This window comes from Peromyscus maniculatus, chromosome 23 (assembly GCF_049852395.1).
Source record: "Peromyscus maniculatus bairdii isolate BWxNUB_F1_BW_parent chromosome 23, HU_Pman_BW_mat_3.1, whole genome shotgun sequence".
NCBI lineage: Eukaryota > Metazoa > Chordata > Mammalia > Rodentia > Cricetidae > Peromyscus > Peromyscus maniculatus.
Window position 1 is genome coordinate 36,450,048 of NC_134874.1, and position 21,534 is coordinate 36,471,581.

Below are 21,534 nucleotides of genomic sequence, written 5' to 3' on the forward strand. Positions count from 1 at the left end.
CAATGGGGTGACATTGTGTTTGCCAGCTGCACTCCAGAGCAGGCCTTACACCCAGGAATAGTTATCCAACATGAACTGGACCCCATCGTTTGGTTTGATTTGAAACAGTTGGAGAGAATATAAAGTTGGGTGGGAAGGAAGGTGGAGGAGGGTCTTGGAGCAGTTGGAGGAAAGAAATTAATATAATCAAAATATGAAGCTCTCAAAGAATATAAAAAAAGAAATTTAAATAAGTGTTTATGGGGGGATGCCCAGATCTCAATGGGAAGGGGAAATAGAAGAGATTTCACAAGTGGAGGGAGAGTAGGTGGGGATGGGAACATGAGTGATCAGGTTTGGGGGCACAAAGAGGGAGACTAATAAAATAGACTACTGGAAAGTGGGGGCATTTCAGGTTCAGGTAAAAACCTGATGCAAAGGAATCTCCCAGGAATCTACAAGGATGACCCCCGCTAAGACTCCTAGCAATAGCAGGTATATAGCCGGAGTTGACCATCGCCTGTGACCAGACTGGTGACTAGATGAACTGTCATCAGAGAGGCTTCATCCAGCAACTGATGGGAACAGATGCAGACCCACAGCCAAACATTAGGCAGAGTTCGGGAAATCCCACAGAAGAGGGGAAGAAAGGATTGTAGGGGCCAGAGGGGTCAAGGACACCACAAAAAAAAAAAATCTCACAGAATCAGCTAACCTGGGCTCATAGGGGCTCAAAGGGACTGAACTGACAATGAGGGAGCCTGCATGGCACTGACCTGAGCACTCTGTATATATGTTACAGTTGTGTAGCTTGGTCCTTTTGTGGGATTCCTAACAGTGGGAACAGGGGTTATCTCCAACTCTTTTTACTGGCTTGTGGGAACCTACTCCTCATTCTGAGCAGCCTTAATTCATGGGAGGTGCTTAGTCTTACTGCAACTTGATATGCCATATTTTGTTGGCTTTCATGGGAAATCTGCCCTTTCCTAAACAGAAACAGAGGAGGAATGAATTGGGGAGTGGGAACAGAGGGGGGCAGCAGAGGAAGGGACTGGGAGGAAATAAGGGAGGAAAAACTGCAGCTATGATATAAAATAAATTTATTTTTAAATAGAAATGTTTACATTTTCAGTGTAACATTTATTGCAGAATATTGCAACTAGAGCATCTGATACCAGTTTTACAATAAAAATTGTCACAGTGGTCCAGATTTTCATTTAAAATTATTGTTTATTACATTACAATAGGATAGTTACTCTCAAAAGAAATGTGGATGGAAGTAGCCCCATGAGGACCAGAGAAGGTGAATTTCTCATTCTGTCAACTGATTTAGTCATTTCCTTTACATTAGATGGTACTCTGTATTGACACTGAGAAAGCTCAATGGATGTACTGAATCCATAACCATGCATCAAGGCCAGGAAATTAAGCCTCATCTTCATCTGCGTTTTATTCCTGAAGTAAATTAAAGAGTCCAGTGTTCTTAGATATCACCTTCTTGAAGAACACGGTGGAAGTCCTTGAAAGAAAGTCATGCTCCAGTTATGATCTCATCCCGTGGCACAACCTTTAGAACAACAGGTTTTTCTGGTTGAAACATTGCCTTTCGGCTTATTTTCAGAGGGATCTGCAATAGTGGAAGAAAAATATTGGAAATCAATGAATGAACCAAAAGCAACCCCAGAAGAAAAGTTTTTTAAAAAAAAATTCAGGATGATAATGCTTTACAGAAACATGGAACTGCATTTAATGTTGTATGTTTTGACTTTCTTACTCTCCAGACTGTGTCACTTATATGGTGAGAGCCTACATCCAAACCATACATTGGGTACAATGTTGATTGAGACTCTACTGTATACAGGGCCTGAGATGAAGTCATGTTGGCTGATGTTATTTCTGTTCTGTGCTGATTTGGAGTAAAACAGATAAGTTTCACATTTTTGAACCTGATTACTAGTTATTATGTCATATTATTTTTTAATCCCTGAATAGCTACTTTTGGTTTGTTGAAACTTGCAAGCTAACCCTGAGAAGATATATTTCAAGTCTGTGGACAGTCCTCAACTCCTAGGTCACAGGTCACCACTAGAGTTGAGCCCATTGAGGATAAGTCTTTAGGAGGACAGACATTTGCTTGCTTTTCTAGCATCTATTCTTGGCTTCCAAGAATAGAGTGAATGAGCAATTTGGAGTCATACAATGTTTTCAATGACGCTTTTAGGCTCACGCTATTCGATGATGGAGGGGGGAAATGCCTCCAGTGGAGTGATCTTCTGATCACAGGAGAAAGAAGGGGAACAAAGTTGTCAGGGAGATAGAGAAGTGTCAAATTTAAGACAAGTGGAGCTTGCCAGAGCTTATGCCCCTTAGCAGGTGTGACATTAAGTCTCAAAATTTGAATCTTGCTTTGTCTGTCTAAATCCCTGTATATGCTTATGATTTAAATGCTTCAGTGAGAAAGTACTAACGTAAGTGAGGTTGTGTATAGGTAAAGCTATACAATTGCCTTAAATCACAAATCACAGAATAAACACTGTCATCCCTCTATTCACCCAGAAATAAAAGTAATTGACAAAGAGAAGCCACATTCTAAATACAGAAGACCCACAAATCTTAGCCATCTCTTTTCATGAAACAAGAACAAGTTGTTCAAGAAAAGGTAAACCCTTTCTCCAAATGCCCCATCTTATTCTTTTAAAATTTTGCAAAGTATACATATGTTTCCCAAAGAGGCATACAAAAAAATGTATATAAAAATATTCATACAAATAGTATCTGTTAATTGTTTAATTAGCTTAGTATTTTATGAAATAGTATTATATATTAGCCATACTTTAAACATTTACTTTCAATATGCAAACTCTCCTCAAAGAACCATTTGTAGTTCGTGGCAGGAATAATATGAGGTAATATAGGAATAATATGAGGTAATATAGAAAAGAGAAGGTATTTCCTTCAATACAGAGAGAACAAACACAATCAAACTGGAGACTTTAATGACAAAGTACTAGCATAGGTGATGAAAACATCCTGCAGGAGTCATAAGTAGAGCATAAAATAAATAAGAAAAGAAACCCAAAAAGAATATTCATCTGGTGGAATGAACAAGAACTTGAGGTATGAGAGCAAAATAAAAAGGGGAAGAGATACATGGTTTATAGAAATATGACAACTACCTGTTTTCTGGAGCAAAAGCTCCAGAGAAGTAAGGCAGAACCATCAAGATATCCCATAAGGTTGGAGTTCATCAAAACCAGAAATTTTTTGTTTTGTTTTTTCCAAGACAGGGTTTCTCTGTGTAGTTTTGGTGCCTGTCCTGGATCTTGCTCTGTAGACCAGGCTGGCCTCGAACTCACAGCCTGGCTCTGCCTCCCAAGTGCTGGGAATAAAGGTGTGTGGCACCATCGCCCAGCATAACTAGAGACTTTTTAAAGATATTTTTTATTTTTATTTTATGTACAGGAGTGTTTTGTCTGCACATAGTCATGTATACCACATGTGTGCAGAAGCAAGAGGAGCATGTCAGAGGCCCTGTAACTGGAGTTGCAAATAGCTGTGAGCCACTATGTAGGGGCAGGAACTGAATCCGAATTATAAGAGCAACAAGTGTTCTTAACCATTGAGCCATCTCTTGAGCTCCAGCAATTGTGTTTTACAATAATGATTCTCAACTTGGCCTCACATGGGAAGTCAGTGGTGAGCTTTTAAAGCTACACTCTTGGTGAATTATTTTAGGATTTCAGAAATGACCAGGCATCATGAGTCTGTTTTTGTTTTTGAGACCAGGTGTCATGTAACCAAGTTGGTTACTTGAACTTCTGGTCCTCTTGCCTTCCAATCCTTAGTGCAGGAATTACAGGTACGCTTCACCACAGCTACTTCATGCAGTTCTGAGGATGGGAGCCAGGGCTTTGTGCATGCAAGGTAAGCATTTTTCCAACTGAGAAACATCTCAGACCCCATATGTGAGTTGTAAAGCTCCTCAGTGATTATAATGTACAGCCCATGGTTGACAAGGCTTTCAGAGGAGGGCTTCTGTGAGTTCTGGAAGAATGCACCACCCAATAAAGAAGACATGATCACTGCACTTCTGGCTGGCATATGGCATATCCAGTCTTCAATGAACATGACTGGAACTTTAAACAGAATGCATATAATCCTGTCATACTGGCCTGCACTAACTCTTCATAATGTACTCTATACAGACATAGCATAAGAGATTCATTAGCTCATGCCTAGACACAAATAACTCATTTGACCATAAAACAAATTATTAAAACTCAAACAACCATATTTGTTTTTATACACAGAACCTTCAATTGAAAAAAGTCTCCCATAAAACATCATTTACAGAAATAGTCTTCCCCTCACCTGTGTTTCTTTACAAGTCTGGAAGGAGAAGTTCTGTAGGACTTTAGTGAGAGCAAGTTTCATGTTCATGAGAGCAAACCTCATGCCAATGCAGTTCCTGGGTCCGTTACCAAAGGGAAGGTATATATAAGGACTGATGTTGCCCTTGTTCTCCTTGCTGAACCTGGAGAAACAGAGTAATCATAAGTCAACAAAGGGTAGAAACATAAGAGCTACATACATGAACTGTCCTTTAGACATCTAACAGATAACATACAGATAGTTTGGGTAAAGGTTCATTGAACTTTTTCTCGCAGACATTGGAATCTGAGAATCATACACTAAAGGTCCTTTCCATCCTCCTTGCCCTATAAGAGTTTCCACATGAAGTGGGGCGATGGTGGTGCATGCCTTTGATCCCAGCACTTGTGAGGCAGAGCCAGGCAGATCTCTGTGTGTTTGAGGACAGTCTGGTCTACAGAACAAGATCCAGGACAGTCATCAAAACTACACAGAGAAACCCTGTCTCAAAAAAACCAAAAAAAAAAGTTTCCACATAATAGATAAGACAACTGCTGTTTGACAGAAAATTCATCCTATGTGTCCACTAGTGTAATTATGGGGTTAAGGGGTAAGGGAAACCAGCCATTTTCTGATTGCATTGGCGTTTCAATTCACAGAGGGAATTAATGTCTGGTACTGTAAATCTGGGCAATTATTCAATGGCTAGGGAGTTCATAGGCTCTAGAGTAGAACATATTACTGTTGTTTTGCTAAGTGGACATGGTATCAAGCTGCCTTCTAAATATTCATGTTTATAAACAAATTTAGTGCTGCTGTCAGCCTTGGTCAGAGAAGCTTCTGAATGTAGTGGGAGATAGTTTACACAGAGAGTCATAACTGGTCAAAATGCTGAAAATGGGTGATGGTGGAGTGCTCAGTGATTAATGGGACATCAATATCTTTCCCAACAAGGTTCAGAGAACATCTCAGAAGAGGGGGCAGAATAACGTAAGAGCAAGGGAATGAAAGGGTGCTGTGAAACACTATGACCTGGACAGGACACAGCCATTGTACTCTTGCGCACTCAGGAGCTGTGGTTGCTTACACAAGACTGGACCCATGTTGATACACTGTGTCATGGGTGGGGAGGGAGTTCATGAGGTGCCGCCTCCCTAAAGAGCTATTGACAATTAACGGTTTCTGTGGTAGGAGGAAGTTTCTCTTCAATGGTATAGCTACTGGTGAGTTGTTCATTCTCCAGTAAATAACTCCTGTGCTTGCTATTCAAGCAACCCTAGTTAAACTCATGAGTCACACGAAAACAGGAAGACATGAAAACAGGAGGAAGACTTGTTGAAGACAAATAGGGATTCAACCTTGTGGGAGGGAGAAAAGACAGGGTAATGCGAGGTGAAGATGACCAAAATACATTATACAAGCATGCAATTGTCAAAGAATAAAACAAAGAAAAGAGGGAATATATCTTAAAAATCTAAAAGTCCATTCAGGATAATGCTGGGTTCATCTCTGAAAAGCACATGTCAGTTAGACAGAAGGAAAATGGGCTCCTGTCTCACACTTAAATTGGCCATTTGCTACTTGAGGTAGGAGGAGGAAAACACTCTGTATGTAAATTGTCATATTTTCTTCCCAGTCTCTCTTCCCCTCTCCTCTCTTTTCTTCCCTTTCTCTGCCATTCTCATCGCAGAATGCAAATGGATGCAAAATCACATTTAGATCATCATTTCATAAGAGACATCATAGCATATACAGGCAAACATGTTCAGGGTGGGTTCACACTCTGGGGATTCTGGTACCTTTCAGGGCGGAATTCCTTAGGCTCTGGCCAGTACTGCGGGTCATGGTGAAGAGCATAAACTGGTATCATTGCTATGGACCCTTTGGGAAAAAACACACCATCCATTTCAACATCTTGTTTACAGACTCTCTCAAGTCTACTAGAAATTGGGTATAATCTGAGAGTTTCATTCAACACCATGTCGAGGTACTCCATCTCCATCACTTTATCATAGCTGGGAGATGCCTGAAAAGAAAGAAAAATATTTGTACTGGGATTTTACATTAGCTTTCAATAGGTCTGCATTGTACTGTTGAGTTCTCAGTAGCTCCAAAGCTGAACTCAGCATTGCATTGGTCCTAGGCAATTACAAAACATTTTATAAGGTTTTTAAATTGTTTTATTTTATGTGTTGAGGGATTGTTTTGCCTACATATGTGTTTTATGTACTACATGAGTGCAGGGCCCACAGAAGTCAGAAGAAGGTGTCAGATCTCTTGTAACTGGCATTACAGACAGCTGAGAGCTGACATTTGGGGTTGGGAATCAAACCTGGATGGTTCTTCCAAAAGAGCAGCCAGTGCTTTTAATCATTGAGCCATCTATCCAGCCCCTTACAAAGTAATTAGAATAACTATCGCTTGGGGCTTAAAGATGTCTCAATTTGTGAAGTGTCTACCATGAAAGCCTGAGTTCAGATACACATAATTCATAAATTCAGGCACAGTTGCACACATCTATAATCCCAGCAGTGGAGTAGGGGACACAGAGTAAAGGACTGCCTAGTGATCAGTGGGGAGAATGCCTAAAAAATTGATGTGCTGGAGATTCTGTGAGAAAGCCTGTCTTAAAACACGGTGGGAAGTGATTTAGAAAAATACCCAATGTAGGTTTATCACACACACACACACACACACACACACACACACACACACACACACACACACACACACACACACCACTGAGGGTGATTGGTGTCTCCTTTTCCCTCCTCCTTAAAGCACCATCCATTCACCTTATTGGGCAGAGTCTCATCGATCTCCTCCTGCAGCTTCTTCTGAATATCAGGGTGAGTGGCCAGTAAATACAGGACGAAGGAAATTGTGTTGCTGGTGGTTTCATAACCACCAAAAATAAAGATAATTGATTGGGCTGTAATCTCCATGTCAGATAGAGCTGAAAGTAAGAAAATATTTCAGGAAAGTCAGGTCAGAGTGGATCGTCACAAAAGAGATGAGGCTCCTGTTTCCCTAGAGATAAATATGGAGAAATCATTCAGTCACCCTGGGGCTGTTAGCACCCTGACATCCATGGAACACAGCCAGAGAAGGGGAAGATTGCTTCAGTCAGGATAGTGCCCATGGAGGCCGGAAGAGGGCATCTGATCCTCTAGACACAGAGTTGTAAAAGACTGAGCTTTCAGAGGTAGGTGCTGGGAACTGAACTCTAGTCCTTTGCTAGAACTTAAAATGTTTTTATGTGTGTATGGAGAGCAGAAGATGACATTGGAGTCCATAGAGCTGGAATTACAGGCAGTTGTAAACCTTTTCCATGAGTGTTATGATTCTGTTTTTGGCATTTTTTTCTTCCAATTACTTTAAGTCCTTGTTACTAAATTGAAACTTGACTATAATTGCACAATCAGTGGGTATTTAAAAATTAATATCTATTTAGCAATCAAAATTGAAACAGAAGAGCTAAGGATATATAGCTCAGTAGGTGGAGAGCTTGCTTAGCATGCTTGAAGCCATGGGTTCAATCTCCAGCATTGTATAAACTAGGCATGGTAGCATAGACATTAAAGGTAATTCTTAGACACATTATGAAAATGGTGTCAACCTGGGCTACACGAGACCCAGCCTCCAAAGGATGAGAGGTATAGAAGAATTTGAAATTAGATAATCACATTAAAGGGCTTCAAGTGGGCAAACTAGAGAGAATTTGAAACACAAAATACATGATGACTTTTAAAAGCAAATTTGGGGACGTAGAAGATCAAATTGTTATATACAAGCAATTGTATGTACTAGAAATAAGCAAATAGAAAGGATGGAAGACTCTTTACATTAACTACTAATGCACACATGTAGAATTAAGTCTGGAACTGGGATGTCATCATTTTTCAACTATGATAGTAATAATGGTTTTAAATTAAAACATAAACATAGATGGGAAGCTAGAGAGATGGTTCAATGGGTGAGAGCACCTGCTGCACAAGCATGAAGACCTGAGTTTGACTCCTCAGTCACCATGTAAAAAGCCAAGTGTGGTCACACACACCTGTAACACCAACTCTGAGGATCATTGGGACCTGCTGGCTGCCAGCCTAGCTCCAGCTTTAATAAGAGACTCTGTCCTGAGGAAAGAAGGCAGAGAGTGGTTGAACAAGACACTTGGTGCCTTCCTCTGGCATCTATACATACACCTAGGGGTGTGCCCATGTGCACATACACAGAAGATAAAAATCTACAAGTGATTTTTAAGTGTGTAAAAGAATGAAGAGAGCCAGGGTGTTTGTACAAAGAGGCTTTCCCCAGGCGCCACTTGTTCATCACACTAAGAAAAGTAAATCTTTAGCAAGACTAAGGTAGAGAACTCATGTACAGCAGAGGCTCCCAGAAAACACCAGCACCATTTGGGTACATGCCTCCTGACTGGATGTTTAGAGTCAGATGTCTAGGCAGAGTTCCCAGTCAGTGTGCCGGGAAAGACCTAGGTAACACACAGAGACCACTGAAGACTTCCTTATTGAAATCCTTTATGTTTGGAACAGACTTGTGCCCCTGTGCTTCTAGAAAATTCCCTGGAGACAATAGCCATGTCCTTCTGCCATCAACTCCACAGGGGTATTCTTCTGCTAGAAAACCTTCCCACACATTTTCTGAGCGGTCTGACCGCTCCCTGAGAGCTTCCTTGTCCCTAGACCAGGGAGTCCTTGTTTACCTTTATGAGACTCATCGTCTTTGGAATTGTTATGAGTGTTCATCATCAGCTGAAGAAAATCCACTCGGTGCTAGAAGCAGAAAGAGAAGTTGCAAAAACAGAAGGTCAATGGTGAGGTCAGAAGTCAGAGGTGAATCAGCCATGCAGAAGCTTTGATTACTCAAGTTAGTGTTGCTGGAGTCATTACAGAACAAAAGTACCAGTGGCTAAACCAGGAAGCCATGCAGCTACCACATCAACCACATTTACAATAAATTACAAGAGATACAAATTTAAACAATAGCTTTGATTTTGGAGAATGTTTTTGAAGGAGATGATAATAGTATCGCCCCCCTTTTTAATCATTTTTAGGTATTCTTGGAGAATTTCCTACATGTATACAATGAGATATTATCTTATCCACCCCACCATTTCCTCCATTTGATCCCTTTTCTATCCCTTATAACATTTCTTCCTTCAAACTTCATGACCTCTCTTTTTTAATAACCCACTGAGTCCAGCTGGTGCTGCCCATATGTGCCTGGCTGTGGGGACATCCACTGGTGCAGGGAAAACCTACTGGTGGCCACACCTTCCTTCTGCAGCCATCAACTACCAATAGTTCTTCAGTGAGGGGTGAGGCTTCCAGAGGTCCTTTCTGTTTTTGCTGGAGATTTGGTGGCCTTGATCTTGTGTAGGTATTGTGCCTTGTCATTTTTTTTTTATTTCAATACTTATACATCTACTTTTCATTCCTATTGCTAAGGTTTAATTCCTGGGTTATTCTCAATCAAATTTTTAAAACTCTAACTTCTCTCCTAGAAAATATAAATTTTCTTTATTCTCTCTCACTCTAAATCTAGCCTTCTCTATCTACCTTTAGTGATAGATAAATGGAGCACACAGCTCACATTTTCATAACCCAACATATTATCAAACTCTGGACTCTCATGAGTTCACCACTTTTTACCTTCTGGTTAGAATCCAGGCGATTTTCCTGCATTCTGGCCACAAATTTTTTGAAAAATGCTATCGAATCCTTTGGGAACAGGGAGACATTTAACATCTCATATATTGGGGTGAGGAATGGAAAGAGTACTGGAAAGAAAATGTAAAAATAAATAAATTTTAGTGAAAAAGCAAGTTTCATTTAGAGAAATCATGAAGCAATCTAAAGAATAAGTCACCAAGTCTCCACCAGAAGCCATTCTGTCTGTGGCCTTGCTCACACTGGGTTACCACCATAATGCTCCTTCTACACTTTAGAAGAGCCAAAGGAAGACATCTGACTTTTGGATTTAACTCTACTCCTGTAGTTTGTGTGGATCCAGAAAGTACAGAAAGGGGCCGTTGACAGCTAAAGAGTCCTGCAGACAAGCCTAACAACCTGAGTTTGATCCCTGCATCCCATACTCTGGAAGGAGAGAACCAACTACTGTAAGTTGTCCTCTGATCTCATCTGCCACACAAATGCCAAGGCAGGACGTATACATTGGGGAATATTTGTTTACACTGTGTGAAGATGTGTCATTGTGGCTGGTTTAATAAAGAGCTGAATAGCCAATAGCTAGGCAGAAGAGACTAGGCAGGACTTCTGGGGAAAGAGAGGAACTCTGAGAAGAAGTGAGGCAAAGAGATGCCAGGGAGACACTGAGGAAGCTGACATACAGTACAGAGGAGAGGTAACCGAGCTATGCGCTAGAACACAGATGAAAAGAAACAGGTTAATTTAATTTGTAAAAGCAAGTTGGGGAAAAGCCTAAGCTAAGGCCAAGCTTTCATAACTAGTAATAAGTGTCTATGTCATTATTTGTGAGCTTCCAGCCCAAAGAAAAGTTTGACTACACACACGCACACACACACACACAAATAAATAAATAAGTTTGGTATTAGCTAAAAAATAAGTAATAAAAAAAAGAACAGCCAAGATAGCATTTGTATCTCAACTGTTATGATATAAAACAAAACTAGCAACAGAAAGGATATGAGGAGAGTCAAAGGAATGTGCAAATTAATCAATACACTCTTATTAAAAAGCAATTAAGTCAAAGAACTCCAGGAGGTGATGGGAAAATTTGTTGAGATATAGTTTCATGGCAGAGTGCCTCCTAGATTGCATGAGATTCTGGGATCTCCCCTATACGGCAAAGGAATAGACAATGTCTTGAGAGAGTATGAAATGAAGACACACCAATATCCTGCAAGGAAAAAGCAGAGAGAAGCTTACAGCCTTAAATTTTAAAATCTCAAATAATCAAACTTTACATTAAAATAAAAATTTAAAACAACTAACTCCAGGCCTGGAGAGATGGCTCATTGATAAATCACATGCCATGTGAGCACAAGATCTGAATTTGGTACTCAGTGCCCCTTTAAAGCTAAGCTCAAAGATGTAAACTCAGGAAGAAAGAAAGAAAGAAAGAAAGAAAGAAAGAAAGAAAGAAAGAAAGAAAGAAAGAAAGAAAGAAAGAAAGAAAGAAAGAAAGAAAGAAAGGAGAGAAAGAAAGAAAAGAGAGAAAGGAAGAAAACACACAATCTCCCTCACTTCCTGAATCTATCCTATAAATGTAAATATGTCAACAAGTATAAGTGTGGTTATGGAATAATGCTTAAAAGGAGACTAGGAGAGGATGCTATTAGGTGATGAAGGATGGGATATAGACAAAAGGACACATGAACTGTTATAGAAATATAATTGATAGGGAAAGTATTAAAATCCTAAATGAAGCACCACTGCTAATTGTACCCAGCACATACCCAAAAATTACTACAGGGCCTGAAGTGATGACTCAGCCCTTAGCACTGGCTGCCCTTGCAGGAGACATGGGTTTGATTCCCAGTATTCACATGGCTGCACTTAACCTTCTGTAAGAATTCAATGCCCTCTTATGGCCTTGGCAGGCACTTCATGCCTGTGGCATGCATATGTGCAGGTGAAACACTCATACACATAAAATAAATGTAAATCTTTTCAAAATGTTAAAGCAATTCAGTTGTATAGGAGAGAGATGATCAAGAAGCAGACATTAAAACTTCTAACTTTGTTTTTTAATTGCATTAGGACTAGGGAAATGATCAAAACCACAGGGCCAACCCACAACATATCCACTACTGTGCAATGACCAAAGTCGTGGAAGAGGCAAGAGCATGGGGAACCTGGAATTCCCCTGCAGTTCTAGAAGACAGAAAACTCTGCAGCTACTTTGGAAAACATATGCTGGGTTGTTTAATATGTTAAAAATAGTTACTTCTTGACTCAGCAACAATGATTCTGAATGTATACCCCTAAAACATAAAAACAAATATTCAAACATAACCTTGTATGCAAATGCTCATGGCAGCAAAATTCATAGCAAACATATAAAACTAACTTCAGTGTCCATCAACAGATATGGAATATTACTTGTTCATAGACACAGCAGACTGTGACGCTTGCTTCTTTAATTGTGTGCTAAGACAGACACCTGTCACAGAAACCACATAGTCTATAATCCCATTAATGTGAATAAAATACCCAGAATATGTACCCAGATACAGAAAGTGAATTGGTGGTGGCTTATGTCAAGGCTGCTTGAAGGATGATGGTGCACATGTGCAACATGGCTAGAACTAAGTACTCTGCAGTTGACATTGGTAATGGGCCGTGTGAACCATCAGTCAATGCAGAGTCCTAAGTGATCTAAGTGCTGAGAATAAATGACTGTTGAGTGCTGGACCCTACATCTATACCAAGAGCCCCACCACTCAAGGCTCAAAGAACATCATGAAAGAGGGTGTGGGAATAAAGTAAAATTCAGGAAGGGGTGGTGTGAAATGCCATATCCTGGACATGGCATGGCCCACTCATGAACTTACCACCTGCATGAGATCACGCCAATAATATTGGTCAGCATCCTGGGAGGAAGCACTGATTGGACTCATTGGGACATAAATTGGGGGGAAGATGTGTTGGGGTGTGTGAGGGAAATGGGAGGTGAGAGTTATGAGTAGGAATAATCAAGATAGATTGTATGCCTATATGATACTGTCAAAGGATAAATAAAAGAATTCTAAATCTAAGCCAGGACTGGTAGTGTAAACCTTTAACCCCAGCACTCAGGAGGCAGAGGTAGGAGGATCACTGTGAGTTCAAGGCCGGTCTGGTCTACATAGCAACTTTCAGGCCAGCTATAGCAACACAGTGAAACTCTGTCTAAAAGAAAAATGAAGTTCTAAAACTAAAGTAATGGGCTACAGATCTTTGAATGCAAAAAAAAAAAATATTCACCTTTAAGGGGGTAAATTACATACCTATAGAGCTGTTAGTTTTGGTAAGTGTGGAAGAGAAAGGCAGAGCTGACTAACATGGCCACAGACAAGAGCAGTGGGTCAAAAGGCAGAAGAACCATCATACATACCTACTGACATGAATAATGGGTCAAAAAAATCAAGTCTTATGAGATTCCTGGCCTTTTCCACAAAAGGGTCCTTTGGGTTGTTGAGGGAATCAACATTCACACCAAATGATGTGCTTGTGATCACATCCATGCTGTAGGCCCCAAACACTCTGAGGAGAGAGACATGGGAATTTAACACATGCACCAAGAAGCCTGAAAATTTCATAATCTTGGGCAGGACAGGTGACATCACCTCAGTATTAACCAAGCATCTTCCCCTCCTACCCTCCCCCTACCGTGTGATCTTGGTACGACCATGTTTCTTTTCAACTGAATATTTTGTCATCTAGTGTCTAAAGGGAAGAAGGAGCAGGTGGACCATGTGGGACACACAGATGATGACCCTTCTGCCCCAGTTGCCCTTCCTCTCCCAGAACCGCAGTACATGGATCACTACTTACTCTTTCATGGTGATAGGCTTGCCTTTCTCTGCCTCTCTTCTCAAGTATTTTACCAAAATATCTCCATACTGTTCAATGATGGGGAACATCTAAGCACAAAACACATAGGCATCCATAGTTAAGTGTGGGGACTCAAGTCTCATAAACGTTTCACCTAAAAGTCCTTTGACTCACCTCTTTGAGTTTTCCACTGGTGAAGGTGGGAGACAGCAAGGCTCGAATTCTCTTCCACTCTTCATCCTTAGACATGGAGACGGCTTTTTTCATAAACCCCACTGGGCCAAATTCCTAGAGTCCAAAAAAATGCAAATTTGGCTTTCTGTAAGTCCAGAATTTTCCATGTTTGCAAAAGTGCTAAGTGGATATCGCTATATAAAAATTAGTTATTGACTGTTTACTATGGTTCAACCCTCATGCCAGATGTGGGGTGGGGCAGGGGGGGGTGGTCAGAATTTCCTCACAGCCTATAAGAAATCAGATGATCACTGGGCGGCATGTTGAACTTTCAAATTTTTATATTTCACATCCTTCTAAATATAAATCTGTCTATGGTTGGAAAATTAGTTATGGGAGTGGGAAGAAGATGGGGCAACGATATAGCAGATTCTCCAGAGCTATGCACATGGCAAAAGGCTTGGAGATATATAGAAAGCTAACTTTGCATCAGACAAGTACTCCAGCTCAGTATTTACAACATAAGCAATGTGAAAAGGGATACTGTGGTGTGTGTGTGTGTGTGTGTGTGTGTGTGTGTGTGTGTGTGTGTGTGTGTGTGTGTGTAGACTAGAGTGATGGTATGCATGGTCATTTGGAGACCAGAGGTCTGGCATCTTCTTCTATAACTACATTTTTAAGGCAGGTCCCTCACTGAATCTAGAATTCTCTGATTTGGCTAGAGAAGCTAGCCAATAAACTCCTAGGAGCTACATAGTTCCAAACACAGCTCTGAAGTAACACATGCATGCTGCTATGCCCAGCTTTTAGGTGGATGCTGGGGATCCTAACTCAGGTCCTTTACCCACGGAGCCATCTCCCTAGCCCTGAGACACTTAGAGCATTAGAGTTTTATACAAGATTTGTTTTAGTACTGTATGTATATATGTATGTATGTGTATGAATATATGCACATATGTGTGCAGTGTTTTCAGAGGCCAAAGGAGAGAGTTGGATCTCCTAAAGCAGGAGTTACAGGTGGTTGTGAATCACTGGATGTGGATGTAGGTAACCAACCCATCCTCTTTCAGAACTTTCAGACACCAAGCCATCTCTCTAGTCCTAGTTTGTTTTGTTCAGGAGCTGTTTGCTTGTTTAGGAATATTACTGTAGAAATCCATTTTCCTTCATTCTTTATGCAGTGATAAAAGGGAAAACATAATTCTATTTCCCTGGTGGGAACTTCCTTCTACCTTCCATATGTATAATTTATACTGCTGTGGAGTCTCCCAACATGCCCTTATGTGAAAGTGCTCAGCACAACAGGAAGAAATGGAAATGGCTTCCACTTGATGAAGGGCAGCTGCAAACTTGGCCTTCAGCCAACTTCACCAAATGACCCAAGGCTGAATGAAGGCCAAAGAGACAGCTAGCAGGTAAAGGTGCTTGCTGCCTAGCCCATCAACCTGAGTTCAATCCCCAGGACCCACAGGGTAGAAAGAGAGAACTAATATGTTTCCCCAGATAGGTCAGTGGAATAGGGATGGTTTAAAAAAGAGAGAGAACATTGAACTAAGTATCATACCTTACACAAAATTAACATAAATAAAGCCATAGGTTTAAGAACAAATCTCAAAAGTGTATAATGTGTATTCAAGCAAACCCACACAGAAAGATCAGGTAAATAGTCATCAGACCTAACACTGATGCCACAATCCATTGAGAAGGAAAATGGATACACAAGGTGAAGAGAAGAAGACAGGCCAAACAAAGTAGCTAATGGACTAGCAAGAGGGAATTGCATGGTTAAGGAGTCGTCTGTATTCTCAGTACTTGTCACCACACAAACCTAGACCTGTGAATAACTGTACTAAACTACACAGACATAAGAAAGGGCCCATTTGATACAATCTAGATGACAACAGTGTCCATCCACAACTAGATTACAATAATATAGTATATTTATACTTTCTCATTAGCAAAATGAATGTCTAGACCCTGAATGTATATTATTGTGGAAGCCACTGTGAATCTATATTTATCTCATTTTTTAAAATTCAGTAAGTAACCAAGAGGTGGTGGTGACGCCCTTAATCCCAGCACTCAGGAGGCAGAGGCAGGAAGATCTCTGTGACTTCAAGGACAACCTGGTCCATAGAGTGAGTCCTAGTACAGCCAGGGTTACATGAAAAATCCTGTTTCAAAAAACCAAAAATAAAAAATAAAAACAAATACCCAATATTTGTTTGTGTGGCACACGCCTTTACTCCTAGAATTTGGAAAGCAGAGGCAGGTAGAGGCAGGCAGATCTCTGAGTTGGGGCAAGCCTGGTCTACAGAGTGGGTTTCAGGAGAGTCAGAGTTACACAGAGAAAAAATTGTCTCTAAAGAAACAAATGAACAAAACAAAATAAATTCAATAACTAAAATGAAAAGGTTAGCATTAGTCAAGGGGGAGACTGGAGAGATGGCTCAGCTGTTCAGACACTTGCTGCTCTACTGGAGGAGGAAAGTTCAGTTCCCAGCACACATGTCAGTCAGGCCACTCACAACTGCCTGGAACACCAGCTCCATGGCACCTCACACCCTCTTCTGACCTCACAGGCATCTAAACACATGTGGCATTCACTTATATAGACACACATATATACACATAAATAAAAATAACAAACATGAATCTTTCAACTTTTTTTTTAGTTAAAAAAGAAAGCTGGCCAGGCGGTGGTGGCACACACCTTTAATCCCAGCAATCGGGAGGCAGAGCCAGGCAGATCTCTGTGAATTCAAAGTCAGCCTGGTCTACAGAGCGAGATCCAGGACAGGCACCAAAACTATACAGAGAAATCCTGTCTCGAAAAAAAGAAAGGAAGGAAGGAAGGAAGGAAGGAAGGAAGGAAGGAAGGAAGGAAGGAAGGAAGGAAGGAAGGAAGGAAGGAAAAAAGTTACTTACCCGTCTGTTTGTGAAGACAGAATAGCATTCCTTCACTAGTATATTCTTTATCATCTCTGTGTCTGCGATAGCTAACAGGGGTCTTTGACCATCAAACAACCTGTGTGGGGAAAACAGCTGATTAACCCAAGCCAGGTCCTGAAGTGGGAGCCCCAAGTCCAGACTTTGATTCTCATGTTACGTGACCCTCACTCTGGTTATACAACAGGTTGTCACAGGAGGTCCCAGTCCAACTTAGGGAGTCTGACCCCAGATCCAGTGGAGTCTTTGTAAAGTGATAGGTTATGTCAATCAAGACACTACGAGTCACTTAAAGACAAAACAGTTAAAAAAAATCAAAATTAAGAATCACACGTGGAATTTTTAAGTCTAGTTGTGTATATGTGACAGTTGCTAATACTATTTTCTGTGACTTTTGCAAATTGAAAACACTGTAAGTGGCTGGAGAGATGGCACCACAGTGAAGAGCACTATTGTTCCTGCATACAACCTGAGTGTGCTTCCCAGCATCCAAGTTGCATGGCTCACAATCACCTGTAACTCCAGCTCCAGGGGGATCCAATGCCTCTGGCCTCCATGACCATCAGCACTCATATGCAGAGACACACACACATGCATGTACACATAATTAAAATTAATAGATATAGATGTTTAAAAATAAAATATTGAACTAAAAATTCATAATTAAATGCTTAAGATAAGATATTAAAGTTAAAATTAAATATTGTAAAGTAAAAAATAAATCCTTAAAGCATTAAAATTTTAAATGAAAAAAAAATAATTATAATAAGATATTTCAGTCTCTGAGCACTGGATGACTACCTAGAGTGTACCAGGCCCTTGTTTTGATACATTGAGCTGAAAAAGCAAATGAAAATACAAATTGAAATGAGGCACCATTACCAACTTCCCCAAGATTCAGAAAGTGTGGCAGGCAGAGCAGAAAGAACATGAGAGCCAGGCAGGGAGAGGAGAGCTGCAAAGTGCTGTCTTCCCTGGTCTGGAACTCACTGCAGCTGGGATGACCTCCACAGGCCCTGTGGGTGATGTGACTGTCAACACTGCAGCAGGAAGCTCAGGGGCCTGAGCCTGCCTGAGGATTTACACACAGCTAACCCTGGAATGGGGAGGAAAATGGCCCCATGAACACCAGATCAGCCCCTGGGATTTACACAGTGGAATGGAGAACTGACTGCCACATGTTGTCCTCTGACATTTACATGTGTGCCAGGGAACACATGCCCCTCTCTGATAAATAAACGAGTATAACAAAAAAGGAAAAAGGAAACAGTTGCTGGGGAGGGCAAGAAGTCTATGTCAGTGGTGAACCTCACACTCCTGTAAATAACCTCTTGCTCTCTCAAGCTTCTGTAAGTAAGTCCAATTAAATTCATTGGTACAGACAGAGACACATAAAACTAATGAAAAATGAAAGCAAAATGTTTCATATAAAAATGATATTAGGGCCAGGTGTAGTGGCACACACTTTTAATCCCAGCACTTGGAAGGCAGAAGCAGGTGGATGTCTAAGTTCAAAGCAAAGCTGGTCTGCATCTTGAGTTCCTGGACAGCCAGTGCTACTTAAAGAGATCCAGTTTTTAAAAAACACGAGAAAACACTATCAAGTATTGACAAGCAATAATATTTCCAGGAGACATTCACACAGGGCCATTGGACAGACAGCAAAGCCTGCTGCAGGCATTGAATGACATGGTCTTTATGGGCTATGTCAACTCAGCAGACCCTGTGTTCAGGCCTGTGATTCCTAAGGATGGAGGAGAAGAGATGAAGAGGCAGGAAGAGCCAGAGCCTCCTCCCACTTGTTTGTGTCTCCTGGCAATGATGACACCCACTCCAAAGCTCTACCCAAACTCCAGCATCAATGACAGGGAACAGTTCCTGCTGCCGACTCAGCCGCTTTACAGGACCATTGAGGATGTAGATCCAAGGAAGAACACTGGATTTTAAATACATTGGATCTCCAAAGTCTGTTCAGTTACACGGGACACAATGATATACTCTTCTGTCAAAAGTCTTGGCAGGGGGTTGTGGTAGCTCACAACTTCAATTCCAAAACTCAGGAAGCAGAGGCAGGTGGATCTCTGTGAGTTCAAGGTCAGTCTGGTCTACAGAGTGAGTTCCAGGATAACCAGAGCTGTTATACAGAGAAACCATGTCTCAAAAACAAAGCAAAGCAGCAAAACACAAGGCCCAGAGTCTATGGAACACCAAAGCCTGTCAAAAAGCCACAGTGTACAATGTTCTCAAGATAGTTAGACTTGGGAGCCATGGCACTTAATGACACATGGCATCACCCTTACAACAGAGAGGTGCATGACTACAGTCCTGGGCTGGCATTGTCCTTGCACATGTAGAGCACATCCTCCTAAAAAGATCAACTCCATGGAACTTTCCAGAATACTCACCCCCATATTTTCCCATACTTTTTATAGCACTCAATGTCAAATTTCCATGTACCCTGGAAAGAGAAATAGTGTGAAATCCATTTATTGCCCTGTATGTAGCAACCCTTCTGTAGCCAGGAACCAAACCCTCAAATCCCATAAAAAGGAGGTCTACTGTTTCTGACAGAGAAAAGTTCTTTGGTAACATTTAGTGGTACCAGCCAGATGGCTCAGTGGAATAAGGGAGAGTGACAGGGCAGGACAACTGATACCTTCCTTTAATAGAACTAAACCATTATTGGCCATCAAGGGAAGCCATATTGGGAGTTCAATCAACACTCACCTTGTAGTAACTCAGCAGAGTTCCTACAAATGGCAGAGGCTTGGGCCCAGGAATTCCATGTTTCTTAAAGATGTCATGTTTATGGGTCCCGAGTCTATAAAGTGAAACAGAAAGCCTTGTGACCACACACAGAAGAGAGGAGATAAACATGACCGACACCCTAATATGAGGAAAACAAACAGCTTGGCTGTCCCTCCAGTTTCCAGAGAGCTTAGGGAAAGGCTGAGGGGTCCAGTGTGCATGGCAGCCCTCTGTTCATATCTGTTTCTACTGAGTTCTGGTGGATCTCGGGGTAACCTGAAAAGTCAATCAGGTCATAGCCAGAGTAAATCTTATCAGAAAACCTCCTCACCCTCAGCAAAAGGGAGCTGAAAGTACATGTGGGTGTGCCCAGCAGATTTGCACACTGTCAATATGAACTTTAAGAGTTAGCATAACTGGGCTATATAGTTCAGTAGTAGAGTGCTTGACTAGCACATACAGGCTCTGGCTTGACCCCTCCTTATGCCAAAAAATGCAAAATGAACTCAGTTGTCCCTTCATTTTGTGCCTTCAAGATGACTCCACAGGTAAAGGCACTGGCTATCAGTGTTGACAATCTGAGTTTGAACCCCAGGAGCCATGTGATAGGAGAGAACTGAATCCCCAAAGTTGTCTACATATGCACACACACACACACACACACACACACACACACACACACACACACACGTCTCATATACTGCCTGTAGCCCCTATAAATAAAAACATGTAATTAAAATGTTTTTACAAGAGTTAATTTCATCTTCTGCTCACTTTCTAAAGTTTTATTATAGTGCCTGTGGAGGGCGTCAGATCCCATGAAACTGTAGTTACAGATGATTGTGAGCCACATGTGGATGGCAGGATTCAAACCTGAGTCCTCTAGAAGAGCAGTCAGTGCTCTTAAACACTGAGACATCTCTCCAGCCCCTGCTTCTGATACCACTTTTGACCTTGCAGACAGAATATAGGTCTGAGTATTACCCCCATCCCGAGGACATGGTGGGAAAGGATCTTTGGTGGTTACTCACCGGTATAAAAGCACCAGACTGATTGCCAGGAGGACCCAGGTTTCCAGGGAGAGAACTGAAGTCAGGTCCATCCTGGCTTGTCTGTCAGCAGTGCACCCCGCTGTGTCCTCCCTCCAGCTGTGTGTGCTACCCTCTGCAGGGCTTCCCTTCTGCCCAACAGTGCTGAAGTGTGCAAGTGTGTGCAGCCTGCAGTGTTTATACCCTGGGAAGATGATGGGGCCAGAGCGCCAGCCACTTGGACTTTGGTATCCTCTTCACTTTGGCAGATCAGAAAGTTCATGCACACTCTGTTTTGACCTCCTGTGTGTTAACATTCTGTGTGGATTCAATAAACATTGATGTCATTTCAGGACGACCAAAGGTTCTTTGTTTTTGTTTTTTTTATCAGAAATTCAAACAAATTCATTGACATTAAATGTCCTCTAATCAAGGCTGGCTTCATTCAAGAAATATATGAAATGAAGCAAAAATTGTGTCATCTGCATGCAGACCTTTACAGAATGTCCTTATGACTCCTTTATAGACATTTTGTCATTTTTGACAACTCAACTCAGCAAAACAATAACAATCTGTTAGAATCTATCCTCACCTGTGTCCCTAACAAATGAAGTCATATCTCCCAAGGTAAGACTTCCACACATACATCATCTCCTTTCCCCCTAGCTCACCACTGAGGCTCTTCCTGTATACCCTTTACTAGATTATAAGACTGTTCTGGGGAGTAGTCACCACTATGTAATAGA

At 41.2% G+C, this 21,534-nt stretch overlaps 1 protein-coding gene across 1 annotated transcript; it reads right to left on the reverse strand.

Annotated features, from left to right (window-relative positions):
- Positions 1–1,062: 1,062 nt before the first annotated feature.
- LOC143270396 (cytochrome P450 3A31) lies at positions 1,063–21,050 on the reverse strand. The gene is made up of 13 exons (XM_076560317.1): positions 20,792–21,050; positions 19,740–19,833; positions 19,418–19,470; positions 16,992–17,091; positions 14,064–14,177; positions 13,890–13,978; positions 13,450–13,598; positions 10,023–10,150; positions 9,074–9,143; positions 7,146–7,306; positions 6,150–6,376; positions 4,351–4,513; positions 1,063–1,606 (listed from the first exon to the last, which is right to left on the reverse strand). Exons 1-13 carry the CDS (start codon positions 20,860–20,862, stop codon positions 1,511–1,513), a joined length of 1,515 nt encoding a protein of 504 aa, XP_076416432.1. The 5' UTR covers positions 20,863–21,050; the 3' UTR covers positions 1,063–1,510.
- Between the last annotated feature and the right edge of the window lie 484 nt (positions 21,051–21,534).